This window comes from Hyaena hyaena, unplaced genomic scaffold, assembly GCF_003009895.1.
Source record: "Hyaena hyaena isolate Hyena2069 unplaced genomic scaffold, ASM300989v1 scaffold_892, whole genome shotgun sequence".
NCBI classification, from domain to species: Eukaryota; Metazoa; Chordata; class Mammalia; order Carnivora; family Hyaenidae; genus Hyaena; species Hyaena hyaena.
The window spans coordinates 371,293-393,249 of NW_024081509.1; the positions used below are offsets into that span (position 1 = coordinate 371,293).

The window sequence follows — 21,957 nt, forward strand, 5'->3', positions numbered from 1 at the left end:
AACGGGCACCCTCCTGCACTGTTGGTGGGAATGTAAACTGGTACAGCCCCTCTGGAAAACAGTGTGGAGGTTCCTCAGGAAACTAACAATAGAACTCCCCTAGGACCCAGCAATAGCACTGCTAGGAATTTACCCAAGGGATACAGGAGTGCTGAGGCACAGGAGCACATGTACCCCAGTGTTCATAGCAGCACTCTTAACAATAGCCAAAACATGGAAAGAGTCTAAGTGTCCATCCACGGACGAATGGATCAAGAAGATGTGGTTTATCTATACGATGCAATACTCCATGGCAATGAGAAAGAATGAAATCTGGCCATGTGTAGCAACATGGAAGGACCTTGAGGGTGTTATGCTGAGCAAAATAAGTCAGCAGAAAAGGACAAATACCATATGTTTGCACGTATAGGTGGAAAAGAGGAACTTAATGGAGGACCATGGGAGAGAAGAAGTGGGGAAATGGTGGGGGAGAGGGAGAGAGGCAAACCATGAGAGACTCTTGAATGATGAGAACAAACTGAGGACTGATGGATGTGGGGGGGCTGAGGGGGGAGATGGGCATGGAAGAGTGCGCTTGTGGGTATGAGCACTGGGTGTTATATGGAAACCAACTTGACAATGAACTATATGTGTAAAAAATTAAAAAAAAAAAAAAAAGAATTCAGATGCCTGACTCATAGAGGCTGATTTTTTTTCTAGCCTGATGCATAGTTTTGAATGGGATACACAGGCACAAAGATTGACAAGCACAAACAGCTGAAGAAAGTCTTACTTTTTCACTTGGACTTAGAACACTGGCCCTGCAGTATTTCACAGTTCACACAAAAAACATTAGAAACCAGGCAAATCTAACAGACACATGTATACACAGAACTGAAACAAAGCATGATATACAATCTTCTCAAGGATACATGGTACATTCTCCAGGATAGCTGGTATACTAGACCACAAGTCTCAATAATTGAAATAAACTATAATCATACAAATTATCTTCTCCAACTACAGAATGTAACTGGAAACAACAAAAGAAAACAAAATTTTACAAGTATATGGAAATTTAATTATAAACACTTAACCACTCAAAGTAAAAAAAATCATGAAAGAAATTCTGTTAGTACCCAGACTCTATAAAGAATTTATCAAACTCAACACACAAAAAACAAATAACCCAGTTAAGAAACGGGCAAAGACATGAATAGACTTCTCCAAAAACATCCAGATGGCTAACAGAAACATGAAAAAAATGCTCAACATTACTCATCATCAGGGAAATACAAATCAAAACAATGATGAGATACCACCTCACACCTGTCGTTATGTCTGAACAACAGGTGTTGGTAAGGATGAGGAGAAAAGGGAATCCTCTTGCACCACTGGTGAGAATATAAACTGGTGCAATAACTCTGGAAAACAGTATGGCAGTTCCTCAAAAAGCTAAAAATAGAAGTACTTTAATAATCCAGCAACTGCACTGTTATTTACCCAAAGGACAGAAAAATACAGATAGCAGCATTGTCAGCAATAGCCAAACACTGGAGAAGGCCCAAACGTCCATTAACTGATGAATGGATAAAGAAGCTGGGGTACAGCAATAGCACTGCTAGGAATTTACCCAAGGGATACAGAAATGCTGAGGCATAGGAGCACATGTACCCCAATGTTCATAGCAGCACTCTCCACAATAGCTAAAACATGGAAAGAGCCTAAGTGTCCATCAACAGATGAATGGATCAAGAAGATGTGGTTTATCTATACCATGGAATACTACCTGGCAATGAGAAAGAATGAAATCTGGCCATGTGTAGCAACATGGATGGACCTTGAGGGTGTTATGCTGAGAGAAATAAGTCAGGCAGAGAAGGACAAATATCATATGTTTGCACGTATAGGAGGATTAGGAGGAACTTGATGGAGGACCAAGGGGGAGAAGAAGGGCGGAAATGGTGGGGGAAAGGGAGAGAGGCAAACCATGAGAGACTCTTGAATGCTGACAAAAACTGAGGACTGATGGATGTGGGGGGGAGGGGGGGATGGGCATAGAGGAGGACACTTATGGGGATGAGCACTGAGTGTTATGTGGAAACTAATTTGACAATAAACTATTTGTAAAAAAAAATTAATTAATTAATTAAAAAATATTTTTTATTAAAAAAAAAAGAAGCTGGGGTACACACACACACACACACACACACACACACACACACACACACTGGAATATCACTCAGCCATCAAAAAGAATGAAATCTTGCCATTTGTAGCAATGTGATGGAGCTAAAATACATTATGCTAAGTGAAGTATGTCTATCAGAGAAAGACAAATACCTTATGATTTCACTCATAATTGGAATTTAAGATACAAAACAGATGAACATATGGGAAGGGAGGGGAAGAAAAGAGAGGGAAACAAACCGCAGAGACTCTTAATGACAGAGAACAAACTGAGAGTTAATGGAGGAAGGTGGGTTGGAGATGGGCTAGACGGGTAATGGGTAGTAAGGAGGGCACTTGTGATGAACACTGGATGTTGTATGTAAGTAACGAATCACTGAATTCTACTTTTGAAACCAATATTGCACTGTATGCCAAGTAGCTAAAATTTAAATTAAAAACAAATGAAAAAAGAAACAAAAAAACCAAACACAACATACCAAAACTTATGGGATGCAGAAAAAGCAGTGCTATTGGAGAAATTATTATCTATAAATGCATACATTAAAAAAAGAAGAGGGGCCCCATGAGTTGCTTGGTGGGTTAAACATCCGACTTTTTTTTTTTTAGTTTTATTTATTTCTGAGAGAGGGAGAGAGAGAGATAGCGAGCAGGCGGGGGGGGGGGGGGGGGGTCAGAGAGAGAGGGAGACAAAGAATCCGAGGCAGCCTCCAGGGTATGAGCTGTCAGCACAGAACCCAACATGGGGCTCGAACCCACGAACCATGAGATCATGACCTGAGCTGAAGTCAGACGGTTAACCGACTAAGCCACCCAGGCACCCCAAACATCCGACTCTTGATTTCAGCTCCAGTCATGATCTCATGATTTGTGAGTTCAAGCACCAGGCTTGGCTCTACACTAACAGTGCAGAGCCTGTTTGGGATTTTCTCTCTCTCTCTCTCTCTCTCTCTCTCTCTTTCTCTCTCTCTCTCTCTCTCTCCCCTCCCCTTCTCCTCCACTCATGCACACACACTCTCTCAAAATAAATAAACTTTAAAAAAAAATGAAGAATCTCAAGTCAGTAACTTAACTGTACACCTGGAGGAACTAGAAAAATAAGAACACAATAAACCCATAGTAGAAGGAAGAAAATAATAAAAACTAGAGCATAGATAGAGAATTAAAAAACAACAGAATCAACACAAGTCAGTTTTTTGGAAAATATCAGCAAATTTAGATAGATTAAGAAAAAAGAGACAAGATGCAAATAACTAAAACCAGAAATGAAATTGTGGACATTACTAATGATTCTACAGAAATAAAAAGAATGATAAGAGTATATGAAAACTATACAACAACAAATTAGCTAACCTAGATGAAATGGATAAATTCCTAGAAACAGACAAATGATCCAAACTAAGAAGAGAAAATGTGAATAGACCTAGAATAACTAAAGAGATTGAATCAGTAATCAAAACCTCTCAACAACGAAAAACCCAGAGCCAGATGGCTTAACTGATGAATTCTACCAAACATTTAAAGAATTAATACCAATTCTCTAACTCTCCAAAAAAAAAGGGAGGCAATACTTCCTAACTCACTCTATGAGGCTAGCATTACCCTATAACAATAAAACTATAAAATACAGTTCAAAGAAATGAAAGAAGACCTAAATAAACATAAAGCCATTCCATGTCATGGAAAGAAAGACTTAGTATTGGTTAAAATGACAATACTCCCTAATACAATCTACAAATTCAATACAACCTCTGGAAAATCTCAATAGCTATTTTTTGCAGACATGGAAAAGCCAGCCCTGAAATTCGTATGAAAATGCTAAGGATCAGAAATAGCCAAAATAATCTTGAGAAAAAAAACAAATTTGGAAAACGACTTTTTGGTTTCAAAACTAACCATAAAGCTGGTGTTCACAGCAAAGTGGTACTTGGCATAATGAAAGACATACAGACCAACAAAATAGAGAGCCTAGAAATAAACTACCATATCTATAGTCAGATGGTTTTTGACAAGGGGACCAAGACGTTGGGAAAAGAAGTATCTTTCAAACATAACAGTACTGGGACAAACTGGATAACCAAAAAAAGTAAAAGGAGTTCGTACCTCACACTGTATTAAGAATTGCCTACAAAGACTTAAATGTAAGAAGTAAAACTGATAAAACTTAAAAAAAGAAAACACAGTAATCCTCATGCCCTGGAATTTGGCAATGGTTTCTTGAACATTACATCAAAAACAAAAGAAAAACAGACAAATTGGACTCCACAAAAATTTAAAATTTCTGTGCATCAGTGTAAATGACCCACAGAGTGGGAAGAAATATCTTCAAATCATATAACCAATAATGGTCTAGCATCCAGAATATGTAAAGGACTCCTACAACTCAAAAACACAAAGACAAATAACTCAATTTAAAAATAGGCAAAAGTATGGGGCTCCTGGGTGGCTCAGTCAGGTAAGAGTCCAACTTCAGCTCAGGTCACGATCTCACAGCCCTTGAGTTCGAGACCCACCTCAGGCTCTGTGCTGACAGCTCAGACCCTGGAGCCTGCTCCACATTCTGTGTCTCCCTCTCTCTCTGCCCTTCCCCTGCTTGTGCTCTGTCTCTCTATCACTCAAAAATAAATAAACATTAAAAAAAAATTTTTAAAGAAGTAAATCAAAACTGACACACAAGAAAAAAATACTTCTTTTTTAAAAATGAAAAAAAAAATTATCCAAGAAAGATACACAAATGGCCCACAAACACGTGTAACAATGCTCAATGCCCTTACATTAGCAAAATGTAAATCAAACCACAATGAGATATGACTTCATACCGACTTGGATGGCCTCAATCCATCCAGAGAATAACTAGTGTTGGTGAGGATATGGAGAAACTAGAAGCCCAGTCCACTGTTGAAGGGGAATGGAAAATGATGCAGTGCTAGGGAGAAGACTAGAGGTTCCTTAGCAGTTTAAACATAGGATTTCCATAAGACCCTTCCACTCTTCCAGGTATATAACAAAAGGAATGGAAACAGGTGTTCAAACAAAAACTTGTACACAAATGTTCCTAGCGGCATTACTCACAATGGCCAAAAGGTAGAAACAAGCCAAATATCCAACCATGGATAAAAGAATAAATAAAATGTAGTACATTCATATAATATATTTTAACCATAAAAAAGAAATGAAGTACTGAAACATCCTAAGTGAAATAAGCCAGATACAGTAGGCTAAAAATTATATGAAACATAAAAATCGTATTTATGTGAAATATTCAGAATAGGAAAATCCACAGAGCATAGAGCAGATTTGTTGTTGCCAAAAGCTGGGGGAGTGGGAAATCAGGAGGTGCCACTAAATGAGTATGGCTTTGCAGTTGAAGTGAGAAAAAAGTTATGTAATTAGATACTGGTAATGCTTGTACAACATTGTGCATATGCTTAATGCTAATGAATTATAAAGTTGTTAAAATGGTATATTTTATGTTATTTTCATTTTACCATAATAAAAAAAATTTGTAAAGAGAGAAAAACAAAAGATGAAGGCAAAACCTTGACATCTTCATAAATGACTAGTGCCAACCTACCAATCAGCCGAAGTGCTGTCTGTGTCAGGGCAAGCATGCCAGAGTTCAGCAGGAGGTTCAGGTTGTTTGCACCATGTTGCAGGGTGAGCATGCTGAGCATCACCAGGAGAAAGCGAGCTTGTGGGGTCGTCCCCAGGCTTGGTCCTGATGGGTTCTCGTTGGTAATGGTTTGTAGAGGGACGGGCTGGATACCTAAATGGCATTAGCACCCACATACATTTCTTGCACGTGGATATAAGTACAGATGCAGAAAGCAGTGGCAATTTTTAAAAAACTATGGTTTTCAATAAGTTTCCAAAGACTATGAACATCAGGCAGCTGTGCATTGCTTTGCAATAATCCTACCACCATCAATCCATATTTAACTATTTCCATTTGTTTGCAAAACTTATCACACAGCTCCTCTAAATATCCCTGGTGGCTTACTCATTTCATTTCATATACAACAGTCATATTTCACCTTTTTTCCACAAAATCAATCCTAGCATTTCTTTGTAGGTGCTCAAACTACCCATGAAATTAAGTATTAATAAAGGATATACACTTTAGGGTATATGGTGTTAGTGATACACATGAAAATATTAAAATGTAAAAGCTTAGTATTAAGACACTACAAAATTATGTCTTCTGAATTTTGAAAGTTCCATTTAAAATTTGAGAAGCCTTAAAGCAGCTTAGGTTATTATTCTAGGGGCACCTGCGTGGCTCAGTCAGTTAAGCATCCAACTTCTGATTTCAGCTCAGGTCATGATCTCACAGCCATGAGATCAAGCCCTGAGTTGGGGCTCCACACTGGGCATGGGGGTCTGCTTAAGATTCTCTCTCTCCCTCTCCCTCTGCCCTCTGACCCTGCACACACACACAGGTGAGCACATGTTCTATCTAAAAAATAAAAAGATAAATATATTTATACATATATATATATAAATAATTTAAAAAAGAGTCTCATTCTAATGTACAAAGTTATTAAAGTCTTCTCAAAGAACAAAAAATCAGCATTTGCAAGTTTCCACAACATATAATTAAGAGCCAAACTATAAAATTGCTAATGTGATCACTGACCATACGTCAACAGTAATCTTAATACATCCTTTTAAGCATCAGATTTGACTCACCAAGCTCTTTAAATTTTGCATTTGCATCCATCAAAACATTTCGAATATTCTGAACAGCCCAAGCATATAGCTTGCCAAAAGTTACTTCGAGCAGCATCCGATTAAAAGGTGGGATCAAATCAACATCCTTTAAGCAATCTGTAAGAGGTTCCCTTTCAAACAAAGATAAAGAATTTTACTTAGCATATTTCCAGACTTTTAATTTCAATAAAATAATCACTTGTTGCCATAGTTTCCCTTATTAAGAAAAGCGTTATAATAAAATTTTACCCTATATCAATCCCCTCAGGAATAAGTCTTTGCCATCCACAAAACATAGCATACTGCACAGATGGAAGTAAGAAATTTTTTGTTGCCAATTTTAAAATTGTATCTATCCCTTCCAGACGAACCTCTGCTCTCTCCAACTGCAAAATATGAATGCATACAGTTAAGTGTTGTGTAGATCATCCAATGCAGAGAAGAATGTTTTTAGCAAATTTTACCTGTTTTAGTAGGCACTTTCTCATTTTTTCCACGTCCACTGGCTCTTCCTTAAGGGCAAATTCAGCAATTGTACTGAGGAGCGCAGACTGTGGATAAAGACCCTGAACATTCTGCTTCAACCACTTGTATTTGTGAACACCTGTAACTGTACTCAACAATGGCTGCCATTTATCCTGACAAAGGAAAACCATTGTCACCATTAGTGTGCCTTAGTGATATTAACATGTGCTCTAAACAGTTACTCAAATAAAATATAAATAAATGCAAGTAGGTTTAAGTTGGTAAAATACATTAAATTAAGTTACTGATTTATGGAAAAAATAACTATGCCATAAAGAGGCTTATAAATGAATTTATAATTTCTATACTTATGTACTTTGGAACAGACTAACATGGTATACAAAGTTAAATTATCATAGGCCTTAAGAGCCTAAGAAAGAAGGACAGTTTCTAGAGCAAAGTATACATTCAATGAATGAATGGCAAATGAATAATGATACATTATACTATGACTACAATGTACTACTAAAAGTAAAAGGGAACACTTCTCCAGCTATCAATCTCACCATAAATCAAATGTGTTAGGCATGCCTGAGGCTGTCACCCATATTTTAGTAACCCATTACACTCTATCCTATAGATGCTCAAGGACAAAATGACAATACTTATGGGTTCCTTTGCTATATGCTGTGTTTCTGTTCAGCCAGCTTCAGAATCAGAAAATACTTCACCTTAGGTGATTTAATTGTAATGGGTCTTTTATCCACATTTATAGGACTATGAGGCAAAATGCAAGCTTCTTCTAAATCACTCTCTTCATTTTCAATTTTTTCTTCATCATCTGTAGATTCTGGCTTCTTAGGAACTATGATTAAAAACATCCTTCATTATAAAATTAATTTACTTATATACAACTTTAAAATAAGAAATATTAAATTTGCATGAAGGTAAAGGACCTAAATATTTTATTCAAACATGTAAATACCACTGTCAACTGAAATCCTTAAGCTACAAAAGTAAAAACTATCATGATTATTCTCACATAACATTTAATAATAACACTCCGCTACTCCACATCATGTACAGAAAGACGGTGAGGGTGCTACGATGGTCCTACAGAAAGAAAAGCCCAGGAGTCAGCAAACTTTTTCTTAAAGGGCCAGATAGATGGTAAATATTTTAGTCTTTGCAGGCCATTTAGTCTACTGCAAATACTCTATTCTGCTGTTGCAGTCTGAAAAGCAGATTACTTTGTTTATAGATACTGGAATTCAAACTTCATATAATTTGCGTATGTGAAACATATTATTCTTCTTTTGATTTTTTAAAAAGTAATTTTAAAATTCAAAACCCAGTTTTAGCTCATGGTCAACACTGAGACAGCAAGCAGCAGGGTACATTTGTCCCCAGCTTACCCACTCTGGACCAGTGCAATGAATCTGTCAGCAGTATGCAACTGAACTGAATTAAGTGGTGCCTTTTACTATGTTAGTCTTTATAACTTGGGAAATTTCTATTGAATTTGCAACGTGATATGTAGTGTTGCTTCCATATTTTTGCTCCCTTTCAAGATTTTTAGTTTATTTCTTCTCAGCAAATAACATAATAAAGAATATAATTAATAATACACCTGGGCAGTAAACACTAACACAGCAGGTCTGAGTTACCCAAACTCTCAAATTCCCAAGAAAGACTGTCCTTTGAGCACTAGGCCATCTGCTGTGAACTGAGATTCAAGTCCTTGGCATGTTCTGCCTAAAAAAATGGTTCTGTATGCCTGAGGTCTAAGGCCATGTTTTCCAGTTTGACAAGATAGTTTATGCTAAGAATGTGACTTACGGTTATCACCTGTTTCTACTGTGGAAGCTGGAGTCTAAGTAACTGACAGCAACCATGCAGACCCCATATGTCTATGTGAGCAACCCCTAATAATAATCCTGGACACCAAGGCTCAGGTGAGCATCCTGGCTCACAACCCTTCACACATGCTGTCACACATCTGTGCTGAGAGAACTAAGCATGGCCCTGTGCAGCTACACTGGGAGGGACTGGAAGCTTAGGCCTAGTATCCTTTTGGATTTCCCTCAATGTGCCTTTCCTTTTGCTAATTTTAATCTGTATCCTTTCACAGTAATAAACTGTAACTATGAGTGTTAACAGCCCTTCTGAGTCCTAAGGAGATATACCAGTGAATCATCAAATTTAAGGGTGCTTTTGGTGAGCCTAACACAGCACCAATAATAATAATCATTTATGTTACTCGATATAACATAAAATAAAAACAAAATCAGCTTCAAACATCACATGACTAAATATTTAAACCCACAACCAGAAACTCAGAATCCACGGAGGAGATGGCCAGGTGGTGAGGGCATCCTTCTCCCTCAAGCTGAGATGGTGGTCTCCCAAGCCTGTGCCTCTACTATGAATTTCCTGGCTACCTAGGTTAAAGGGATCTCAGAAGCATTCCTACTATGATTTCTTGATCCAGAGCATCTGTAGGATTCAGGCAAATTGTTGTGGTTAAGAGTTTGCTCAAGAACAATGAATTCAAGATGGCTTCTAACACAAAGTTAGTCTTTTATGACATCATTGTTCATAATGTCCATCAAAAGCTCAGTAATATTAATAAGCTGATGTGTGAATAAATTAGTATAATTCATAAGAATATAATCAGAAATTTCTGCAGAATGTGTTTATAATCATAATTAACCAGATTCCAAAGTTTTTTAAATGTATTTTCACTCAAATTTTGCTCATTTAATGTAAAAATTCTCCATATCCCTAAACAGTTGCTTCCTGAAAATACTAAGAATTCCTTTAGTTCCTTTTATAACAATTCCCCATGTATCAGAATACTCAATATTTTCAAAGAAAAACATTTCTTTACAATAATGGCAAGATTAACTGAAAGATTAAACATTCCCATGTATCTCATTTACCAGGCCAAATGATAAGAAAAAAAAAACATAACACTTTCTCTCCCCCATCAATTTAATAAAGTTTATAGTACTTACCTTTTAGAGTATCAATTTAGTAGTTACCAAATCATAACATACTCAATCCCAAAGTTGCATCATTATCTAATGTCTTAGAAAAATAAGTGGGATTTATATATTTAATCATAAATACACTAGCAAACATTATGGCAGCTGTGGAAATCCACCTATACTGAGCAGTAGTGAACAGCTTCACTCAAATCATAGACTCAAATATTCTGGGGAAAAGGACACACTCTGACAGCATTCTCCCATCTTTTACTTTCTTACCTCTCTTTTTCCTTCGTTCTCGAATTATCTTCTGAGCTATCCTCCTCCAACGGGGCAAAGAACTTAACAGTTTAAACTTGGACATTATAGAGAGATCATTACAAACTGCAGGTCTCAGTTCATTAAAGAGGAATCTCAAACGTTCAATAACTGGAGCACAGACTTCCTTGTAAGAACGACCCTGTTCTTGATGCGTCTACAAAGTTAAATATGAAAAGACAACAAATATTTCACCAACTATCTGCAAAGTACAAAAGAAAGGATAAAAATGTAGTTACCTTAATGAGTGAGCATTTTGCTTGGTAAACAACTCTACAAACATCCACTACTGATTTAGGCAATGTTCTGTGCTTTACTTGCTCGATACCAAGTGTTCCCACATGAACTAAAGATAATGCCACATGACCTGTAAAATACATTTTTAAAAAGGGGCAGGGTAAGAATGAATGCACATTGCATGTCAGCTGAAAAATTCATAGTATAGCTAAAAAGTCAAGCTTCATACCTAAATCTTCATGCTTTAAAAGGCAACATAACAGTAAGCGGCCAACCTCTTCCACAGGGTGCTCAGGAGGAAAAGTGATTGGTGTGGTCAAGTGGCACTGCCTACAGTACCTTTCTATTTGACACAGAAAGTCCTGTAACAGAAACAGCTGGAGGGTAACTTCAGAGACACCTAACATGCCCTCATAAATTCCAAACTACATGCCATAATTTATGATGTACTTGCAATCAGCAATGCTTCTAAAACATCCATTGACTTATTGAACTAAACCAGCCTCTTTTTTTTTTTTAAAGATAGTGTGCATGTGCTGCACATGAGCACAGTAGGGGGGCAGGGCGCAGAGGGAGAGGGAGAGAGAGAATCTTAACCAGGCTTCATGCCCAATGCACAACCCAACACGGGGCTCTATCTCATGACCCTGAGATCATGATCTGACCTAAAATCAAGAGTCAGATGTTCAGCCGAATGAACTACCCAGGTTCTGAGAACCGAACCAGCCTCTTACCTCAAAACCAGCCCTATAAATAATATGTAAATAAAGTCTGTGCTAAGCCAATCAAAGAACATGAAATTGTTTATATATCAAAGTCCAAAGATAAACAAAAGGATACTAAGTGTGGGAAGGCCTCACTCACCTTCACATTGTGATCCTGGATGTTATTGTCAGCAATGGCTTGCAGGAATGCCTGGGAATGATCACCCAAGGCCCGTCTGTGGGAGCAGAGTCGGGACTTGCTGGCAGGAGTGCCTCCAGGAGAGCTACAGTGATCCTCATCTTTCTCCTCATTGTAGCTATAGTGGATCTGGCTGGTCTGTAGGCCTCCAGAGAAGATGGATGACTGAAGCCACTCTAGAAAGTACATACGCAAACATTAAAGAGAAACTTGAGTGTACTATTCAGAAATAAATATTGATATAAAAGATAACTGAATACTGGATTTAAAAGGAAATATTCAGTATCATTTATATTAAAGAGTCACATTTAACATTTACATAGACTGGGTTATAATTCCTTTATCTACATGAAAATAGGTTAACACTTCTGGCTATTCACTACATCTTAAGCACGGTATCAGAACTCAGTATAATAGTTCCAGTCCAACCTTTACTAGTTACCCAGTCAAGCGTGGAGCTGACCGGTCCTACAGGTACTATGGGAACACTGGGGCATTGCATTTTAATAGGGAGACCAGGATGGAGGCAACACTTACACAAGTAATCACTCAATTTCAATTGGGATAACTGTATGCTACAAAATACTACAGTGGGTACAAAAGTATACAACAGTAGAACCTCTCTACTACAAGAGTCAGTAAAGGATTTTCTGTGGAAGTGACAACTGAGCTGAGATCTAGGTAAAGACAAAATCACTGAGCATCCAGGTAGGAAAGTAGCATATGAGAAAGGCTCTACAAAGAAAAAACATGGTCAGGCCAGGCCACATTTCCCTAGAGCATTAATCTAGTAATAAAAATGAGAGACTACTAACCATATAACATGGGACCTTAGTAAGAGACAGATCCTTGGAGACTGGAGATCCAGTAGACTATAAAGGAGACCTGTGTGAGGCATGGCTAGACACACAAGAACATGCATCAGTGCCAGTGTGGATGCTCACTCTAACTGCTACGATAACTGGAGTGAGGTTCACCAAAAAGTGAAGAGTCAGTTTGTTTATTGCTACAAATTTTTTTCAATTACTTCTGTTATCAAAATAGTCCTCCAAAACTCAAGCAATCAAATCTGGGATGTACTCAATGTTCTTTTACTAAAAATTTAGATTTTAGGGGATTCAGGAGCATTCTCCTAAGTGCTACATTAATTCTAAAACACAAACATGATCATGACCTTCCCTAGGTCTCTACATTTAGAACTCCCTCTAATCTCTCAAAGATACTGCTTTAAAGGTGGTTTCTGATGGATTAGGCACCATCAACCAGGGCCCATAGTACCTTCTGCTCAATTCTACTCTGACTCTTCTCATTTCCCACCCTCCTTGCTGATTTAGAAGAAATGTATCCTCCCCATACTATAAATCTTTGAGGGAGAGGATGATTCCATCCCCCTTTAGAGGCTTTGCAAGCTGCGAAATGCCCAGCATGCATATCAAGAGCTTGCTCCAAAAGGCTGGGCTGACCAGGCACATTGACCATCCTTACCCACTAGCATTCTCTACTGACAAGTACACATACACAAGCAACAGGACTACTTTTCTTAACAAATGCCCCTCACAAACCTGTGTTTCTGCCTAGAAGATTCACACACCCACTTTGCTGGGACTCCAATTTCCTTATTTCTTCACCTCTGATGGGGCTTTCTTCCCCCATCAGAACCAATTACGAATGTCTCCATTTTATCCTCATCCACCCTGTGTACTGCTCTATTGTGATGTCTGGCTCATCATCACACAAAAAGCACCTAAAGGCAGAGATATATCTAATTCCACACTTAATGCATTGAGCACCTAGCATGGTAACTCATACTGAGTATTTACTCAGTAGATGTTTGCTGGATGGCTGGTAGACAGATAGAGAAATGTAGAAATACATGAAGCAAACTTTAAATCCATCTTATGGTGAAATTTTATTACTTTAGGTTATTAAAAAGGTCGCAATCTCAAAACGTATTTGAGTCTAGTAAAAAATAAATAAATAAATAAACAGAATGTTATCCCTAATAGGAACAGCCAATCCATGTCATGTGGAGACAACAGCCAAGTTGAGCCCATCTGTCACAGGAAGCAAAAATGAGAGCATGCACAGGACTGATATTCCCATGCACCTGTTAGCTTCCTCTGCTGCCAGAGGTCATAAGAGCAAATGAAAGCCATTCATAGCCATTTCTATTTCATTGGTTTAGTCTCATAGTCCCACTATACTTAGTTTTACTCACCGACAACTGTGTCGATTCTTCTCCTATTCTAAGTAGCACTTAAGACTCAGCTAAAATAACCTTCTAATCTGTTAGCAGAAAACAAATTTTTCTTACTGGCACATTCGATCTCAACCGGAGACAGCGGTGTGCTCATAGCTAAATAGGAAGCATGTAATCCGAGAAGTAGGCCCAGATTCCTCTCTGTGTCTATCAGAGGTGAAGAGAGACTTCCCAGATCTGGTATGGTAACAACTTCTTGGTCAGGCTTGGAAAGATAAATTTTATCATCAGTCTGAGAAAACAGGGTTAATTGAAAACATATAAACCAAAAGAGCCACAGTTTATAACCCTAAACAAGACAAAGTTCCATCAGGAAGAAAAGCAGATGCTCTGGACACCCTCTTCCTATTATGCTGCTATATATGCTATTGTCAAAATAAAAGTAAACCAGGCACACATTACAAAGCAAACAGTAAACACACAGCTCTACTGGTGGTAAAACCAAAGCTCAGATAAACAGGTAAACTAGAGGGGCTCTTGGGTGGCTCGGTCAGTTGAGTGTCCAACTCTTGATTTCGACTCAGGTCATGATCTTGTGGTTTTTGAGTTCGAGCCCTACATGGGGCTCTATGCAGACAGTGAAGAGTCTGTTTAGGATTCTCTCTCTCTCCCTTTCTCTATGCCTCTCCTGTTTCTTTCTCTCTCTCTTTCTCTCTCGCATGCACAGACACAGACACACACACACACTAAATAATTTTTTTAAAAATTTAAAACAACAGGTAAACTAGAGAATTCAGAAACAAATAGAAGTTTCCAGACTGACTGTATACAATACTTTAGAAAATATATTGAATTGTTACATGCATAAATAACACCCTACAAAACCCAAATATATGACAAGGATTGCTGTAAGTAGCGAACGAGGACTACATATGTGGAGGTATAAATTTGTGCCAACAAAAAGAAACCCAGTTAGAAGAGATCAAATGAAAATAAACTTTGCCAGTCATATTAGATAATTTACAAGCAAAGTCAGTCTTCCCCTCATGAAATTTAAGTTCTAACCACTGGCATTTTAATAAATGTTATTACTTCTGGATCTATACCTAGAAAACCAATCCCAATATATGAACTCCAAAGCTCATGCATACGTAGGACTATTCTAAAGAATTATGCTATTAGATAATTCTTCCCCCAAAAATATATATGTTAAGATAGTAAGCCACTTCAAATTTCTACATAAGCTTACAATAAATTTGTAAAGACCAAAGGTTAACCTCTTTTTGTGTATGGAAAAGGGTCTACGTGTCTTACAAATTAACAATTTTTAAAATATTTTTTCAAGACCAATATTTCATAAATCTTAACATGAATAAATGTAAATTAATTTATGAAAAATTTCTAAAGGATCTTCATATGTATTACTTAATGACACGCACTGCCACCAAAAGGCCCCACTATCAATACTTCAAGGTAAAAACCACCTATCACAAATATACAGAGAGGGTCTCCCCTGATGTCCACCATGATGCCCATGCATAGAGCCTTACCTCCAGATACTGGCCAACACAGAAGGCATGCATTGATTCCCGGGTGTCTTCAAACTGCAAAGCAGCTTCCAAAGCTACCACTGGGTCTTCCCCTACAAACTGAGCTAAAACAAAAAAGAACAAAAGCAACATTATTTCAATACAATTTGCTTAGACACCAATAGTAGAAATGTCAAGCCGGAAATAGATCAGACAGGTTACTCCAATGTGAGGGTTACCAAAGTATAATAATGATCTTTCATCCTCTCCCAGAGCTGCCTACACCAACTCAGAATTTGAAACAAGTTCCAAAAGGTGTTGAAACAAACAAATGCAAAATGATAAGAGATTCTTCAAACATGCTTGAATTTGCTGATGGGCCACAAACCAGTCACCAGTAGATTAAAATGTGGGGGGTGGAGCTTAAAAGCCAAATACTCTGCTCAAAATGGCACATGCTGCAATTCTGAATCATGAAGTAGAAAGTGAGGTCTTACCAAGAATACTATTTCCTGTTAATGACTGTGTCTGGAAGTCCTTTATATCATACACTTTCCCATCAATCACGGTCCAGAAGCCTCCATCTTTATTGTGGTTCTCCAAATCAGCTTTTCGTATCTGTGTCACCTCCTCATTATTTCTACAGTTCTGACCTGTAAAAAATGATTCTGTATATACAGAAACCAAAATCAATCAATCAATAGATCAAGAGATAAAACAATAGAACAAATCATGCAAAAGAACTATAAAGGCAAACAGACAAATCCTTAATCACAATAGGAATATTAACATACCTCTCGCTATAACTAATACCACAAACAAAAATTCACTAAAGATATGGAATGATTATAAAACAAAACAAAAACAACATCACATGAGCAGCATTAATAGCAAATCTGACTATGTATAAGGCAATAAAGCAAATCCCAAAAAATTCAAAGAAATAATGTTGCAGAGCATATGCAATGACTACAATACAGTTAAACTGCAAATGGGTAACAAAAATAAAATAAAAATTCATATTTGACTTCCAAGAAAAAAATGACTATGGAAAAATAATACAATGAATGATAATGAAAATACTATTCAATTCTTACTCTTCCTATCCCTCCGCTCCTCCCCTGCTCACTCTCTCTCAAAAAGATAGTAAATAAATAAAAAATAAGTAAATAAAAATAAAAAGAGAAAGGAAGGGAGGGAAGGATGAAGGGGAAGACAAAGGAAAGAAGAATGCCTCATTGGTCACCTTTAGTAGTGCTAGAACACCAACTCAATATCATGAAAAATGATAGAGGGAGGTGACTGAGGAGGGGAGTCAAGCTAGGATCATGTCCTTATCTGTGCAAATTGTACTTTCTGCTAACCAAACAGCTGAGGGCAAGGTTGTTAGGGGATTTCATAGATGACAGACTGTATGTGAACTCCCTGGTCCATTTGAACAGAACTGAAGGTGGGTGTCACACAGAATCACAGGTCTCAGAGCCAATGAAATAAGAAACACACAGCATGACCCGAGACACACTCCTTAAAAAATGAATCCAAATCTGCATCCAAACGTCATCAAACCTATACATATAACCAACTGTGTAGAAAAAGTGTAATTGATAGATGTTGGACTAAAAGAGAGGACAAACAACCAAATTCAGAAAATGTGAAATTCTCCAGAACAAACTCCCTGCTTCTTTGACAAATAAACAGTATGACCAAAGAGAGGCAGAAAAGGGACAGAGACACACTGTTAAAGGAAACAAAGACTGGAAGCATATCAACCAACTATAACATGTAAAATGTGTTTAGATGCTAATTCAAAATAACTACTAATAAAAAGACATTTTTAGATAATTCAGGAAAATTGAACATGGACTACATTTTACATTAAGGAATCAATATTAATCTTAGAATAATGATATTAAGGTTTTATTACCAAAAAAGTTCTAATCTTTAAAGTGATTCGATCCTTCATTCAATCAAACACTAAATTAAGTGCAAAAGCTGAAGTGTGAATACTTGTAAATCCAGGTTCATTATCCTATTCTCCCTACTTTTATCTGTCTTTTCATAATGAACAAAACATCATTTCTCTAAAAGCTAGAAAAATATCAGATTAAATCCTAAGAAAGAAGAAAAGAAACAATAAAGACCACTGTGGCACCAGCATAAAGACAGACACTTGAATCAACAGAATAGAATACAGAGCTCAGAAATAAATCCTCATATATTTGATCAAATGATTTTGGACAAGAGTGCCACAATCATTCAATGGGGAAAGGACAATCTTTTCCACAAATGGTGCTAGGAAATTTGAATATCCAATTGCAAACAAATCAAGTTGGACCCTTACCTTACACCATATACAAAACTTAACTCAAAACAGATCAAAGACCTAAAGAGCTAAAACTATAAAATATCAAACACTTAGAAAAGAACAAGAGGAAGCCTTCATGGCATATGATTTGGCAATAAATTTTTGAACAAGACACCAAAAACACAGACAACAGAAGAAAAACTAGGTAAGTTGGACTTATCAAAATTAAACATCAGCAGACACTATCAACAAAATGAAAAGGCAGTCCACACGTAAGGAGAAAATATAATTAAATCACACATATGCAAAATATGTAACTCCTACAACTCAACAATAACAACATTAGCAAAACATGATTCAAAAATAGGAAAAACACTGGAATAGACATTTCTCCAAAGGTATGCAAATGGCCAATAAGCACAAGAACAGACATACATTATCACTAACCATTAAGGAAAACCAAATCAAAACTACATTATAATACCACTCCATCCCATCAGGATGGCTATTATCAATAAAACAGAAAAAAGCAAGTGTTGGCAAGGATGTGAAAAAATTAGAGCCCTTCCCTATACATTGTCTATGGGAATGTAAAATGGAACACCCACTATGAAAAACATTACGGTGGGAAGTTAAACAGAATTACCATATGACTCAGCAATCCCACTTTTAGCCTATACTCAAAGGAAGTGAAAGTAGGGTTTCAAACAGACATTTACACACCCATCTTCATGGCAATATTAGTCACATCAGCCAAAAGGTGCAAACAACCCAAGTATCCATCAAGAAATGACTGGATAAACCATTTTGTTTGCAATTTTATAAAACATTGCTCAGCCTTAAAAAGGAAGGAAATTCTGACACATGCTACAACATGGATGAACCCTGAAGACATGGTAAATAAAATAAGACAACTACCAAAGAACAAATATTGTATAATTCCACTTACATGACCTACCTAGAGTAGTCAAATTCATAAAAACAGAAAGTTGAATGGTGGTTGTCAAGGGCTAAGGGGGAGTGCAGAATGGGGAGTTAATGTTTAATTTGTACAGAGTTTCAATTCAGGAGAGATGAAAGGTTTTAAAACTGGATGGCGGTGATGGTTGCACAATAATGTGAATTTACTTAATGCCACAGAATGGAAAACTTAAATATGGTTAAAATGACAAATTTTATGTTATGTATATTTTGCCATAGTAAAAAAAAAAAAAAAAAAGTTGGGTTTACACACTACCTTACCACCCCCCCCCAAAAAAAAAAATGTTCACAACGCTACAGATCAAGATGATTATCTTGCAAATTCTACCAATCGTGTATATATACCCTTCTGGGAAAAAAAATTAAGAAGAAGAGGAAAGAACATTCTTTAAGTAATTCTAAGAGACTAGCACAACCTGTCTTACTAAAACTTTGAATGTCTGTTATGTTTTTGTACTACTGGATCCCTCAGAGAGTTTCTCCCAACTAGCTAACATTCTCAGTTCACAGATTATCAAAAGAAATTAACAAAGATTGCATGGGAAGCTGCTATGTTCCTAAATTACACCTTCTTTGTTAGTGGACGAGTGGTTATTATCAGCAACTTATAGGGCATTAAAAGAAAAGAAAACTACAATTTACAAACACAGATGCAAAAACTGTTGGGAAAAAAAAACCACATACAGACCAGCAATATATAGTAATATGACCAATATAATACAATCAAGATAGTTTTATTCCAGATATGGAAGGCTGATTTAACTTTTGAAAAATCAATAATTCACACATTAATAGAAAAAAGAAAAATTATATGATCATTGAGATTAATTAAAACTTCACTACAAAACAAAATAGAAGGAAACTTCCTTAATACTTAAAGGTTTCTACAAAGAAATCCCTTAACAAACCCCGTATTTCATGTGTGAAATTTGGAAAGCTTTTCTTTTGCGCCTAAAAAAGATGATTTGTATTCAACAATGCACCTGAAGGTGCTAGCAAGTGCAGAAGTCACAGAAGGAAGCTGCAAGACCAGAAATAGACACAGGCAGAGATAGTCAACTGATCTAGACAAAGTAGTACTCCCAAAGAGTGGCCAAGGACAGTCCTTTCACCCAAGAGTGCTGGTACAATGACCGTATGGACAAAATGCCTAGGGAAAAAATGACACGAGACCTCTTGGCACAGGGGTGGAATGGTGAGAGCCCTCATACTCTATGGAGATGAAAATCAGCACAATTACTGTGGAAACCTGACATTCTGTACTAAAGTATACCCTACAAACCAACAAGAAATAGAATTCCACCAAGAACCAGACATAAGAGAGGAGCCTGGGTGTCAGTCGGTTAGGCACACAACTCTTTTACTTTTGACTCAGGTCATGATCTCATAACTTGTGACATCAAGCCCCTCACCTTGATGGCGCAGAGCCTGCTTGGGATTCTAGGTCTCCCTCTCTCTCCACCCCTCCCTCGCTATCTCTCTAAAAATAAATTTTAAAAAATTTTAAGAAAAAGGAAACAGAGTGTTTAACAAACTATCAAGGGGCACATGGCTGTCTGATAAAATGATAAAGAGAAGTAGAGGAGCAGCAACCTCACAAGACAAGGAGAGGAATCCTCCAAGAGACAAGAAGCATCCTTGGGGATGTTCCTGCCACCATTCCATTTCTCAATCTGCATTGATGGTAAATGATTTTTAAAAAACTTTATTTTTATAGTTTTAGTTTCCAAAATATTATTGTTTTCTTTTAACAAATAGTTTATTGTCAAGTTGGTTTCCATATAACACCCAGTGCTCATCCCAACAAGTACCCTCCTCCATGCCAATCTCCCCCCTTCCCCCAAAACCCATCAATCCTGTTTGTTCTCAGCATTCAAGAGTCTCTCATGGTTTGCCTATCTACCTCTCCCCCACTATTTCCCACCTTCTACTCCCCCACAGTCCTCCGTTAAGTTCCTCCTCATCCTCCTATATGTGCAAACATATGGTATGTGTCCTTCTCTGCCTGAATTATTTCACTCAACACAACACCCTCAAGGTCCATCCATGTTGCTACACATGGCCAGATTTCACTCTTTCTCGTTCCCATGGAGTATTCCATGGTATAGATAAACCACATCTTCTTGATCCATTCATCCGTTGATGGACACTTAGGCTCTTTACATGTTATGGCTATTGTTGACAGTGCTGCTATGAACATTGGGATCCATGTGCTCCTATGCATCAGCATTTCTATATCCCTTGGGTAAATTCCTAGCAATGCTATGGCTGGGTCATAGGGGAGTTCAATTGTTAATGTTTTGAGTAACCTCCACACTGTATTCCAGACGGGCTGCATCAGTTTACATTCCCACCAACAGTGCAGGAGGGTGCCCATTTCTCCACATCCTGGCCAGCATCTAGTCCTCTGATTTGTTCATTTTAACCACTCTGACTGGCATGAGGAGGTATCTCAGTGTGGTTTTGATGTGTATTTACCTGATGAGGAGGGATGCTGAGCTTCATTTCATGTGTCTGGTGATCATCTGGATGTCCACTTTGGAGAAGTGTCTGTTAATTTATTTGGCCCATTTCTTTACTGGGTTGTGTTTTTTGGGTGTGGTGTTTGGTGAGTTCCTTATAGATTTTGGATATTAACCCTTTATCTGATATGCCACGGTTTGCCTCTCTCCCTCTCCCCCACTACTGCAACTATCTTTTCCCATTCTGTCAGTTGCCTATTAGTTTTATGGATTGTTTCCTTTGCTGAGAGGAAGCTTTTAATCTTGATGAGGTCCCAACAGTTTTTGTTCTTCATTCTCTTGCATTTGGGGATGTGTCAGGTAAGAAATTGCTGAGGTGGAGGCCAAGGAGGTTGTTTCCTGCTTTCTCCTCTAGGGTTTTGATGGTTTCCTGTCTCATGTCCAGGTCTTTATCCATTATGATTTTATTTTATTTTATTTTATTTTTTTATTTCTAGGAGAGAGAGAGAGAGACAGAGCAAGCAGGGGAGGGTCAGAGAGAGACGGAGACACAGACTCTGAAACAGGCTCCAGGCTCTGAGCTGGCAGTCAGCACAGAGCCTGACGCGGGGCTCGAACCCACGAACCGCGAGATCATGACCTAAGCGAAAGTCGGACGCTTAACCGACTAAGCCACCCAGGCGCCCCT

At 37.6% G+C, this 21,957-nt stretch overlaps 1 protein-coding gene across 1 annotated transcript in view; it reads right to left on the reverse strand.

Moving 5' to 3' along the window:
* The window catches only part of HERC2 (HECT and RLD domain containing E3 ubiquitin protein ligase 2), a 288,041-nt gene that overhangs the window by 140,492 nt on the left and 125,592 nt on the right, over window positions 1–21,957 (reverse strand). The window contains exons 25-36 of the mRNA XM_039220244.1: window positions 16,019–16,189; window positions 15,543–15,646; window positions 14,107–14,257; window positions 11,754–11,968; window positions 11,119–11,251; window positions 10,892–11,019; window positions 10,614–10,809; window positions 8,076–8,209; window positions 7,344–7,517; window positions 7,129–7,265; window positions 6,859–7,010; window positions 5,744–5,935 (exon numbers count right to left, since the gene is read on the reverse strand). Of these exons, the coding sequence (XP_039076175.1) occupies window positions 5,744–5,935; window positions 6,859–7,010; window positions 7,129–7,265; window positions 7,344–7,517; window positions 8,076–8,209; window positions 10,614–10,809; window positions 10,892–11,019; window positions 11,119–11,251; window positions 11,754–11,968; window positions 14,107–14,257; window positions 15,543–15,646; window positions 16,019–16,189 (1,887 nt within the window). The remainder of the gene's footprint in view (window positions 1–5,743; window positions 5,936–6,858; window positions 7,011–7,128; window positions 7,266–7,343; window positions 7,518–8,075; window positions 8,210–10,613; window positions 10,810–10,891; window positions 11,020–11,118; window positions 11,252–11,753; window positions 11,969–14,106; window positions 14,258–15,542; window positions 15,647–16,018; window positions 16,190–21,957) is intronic.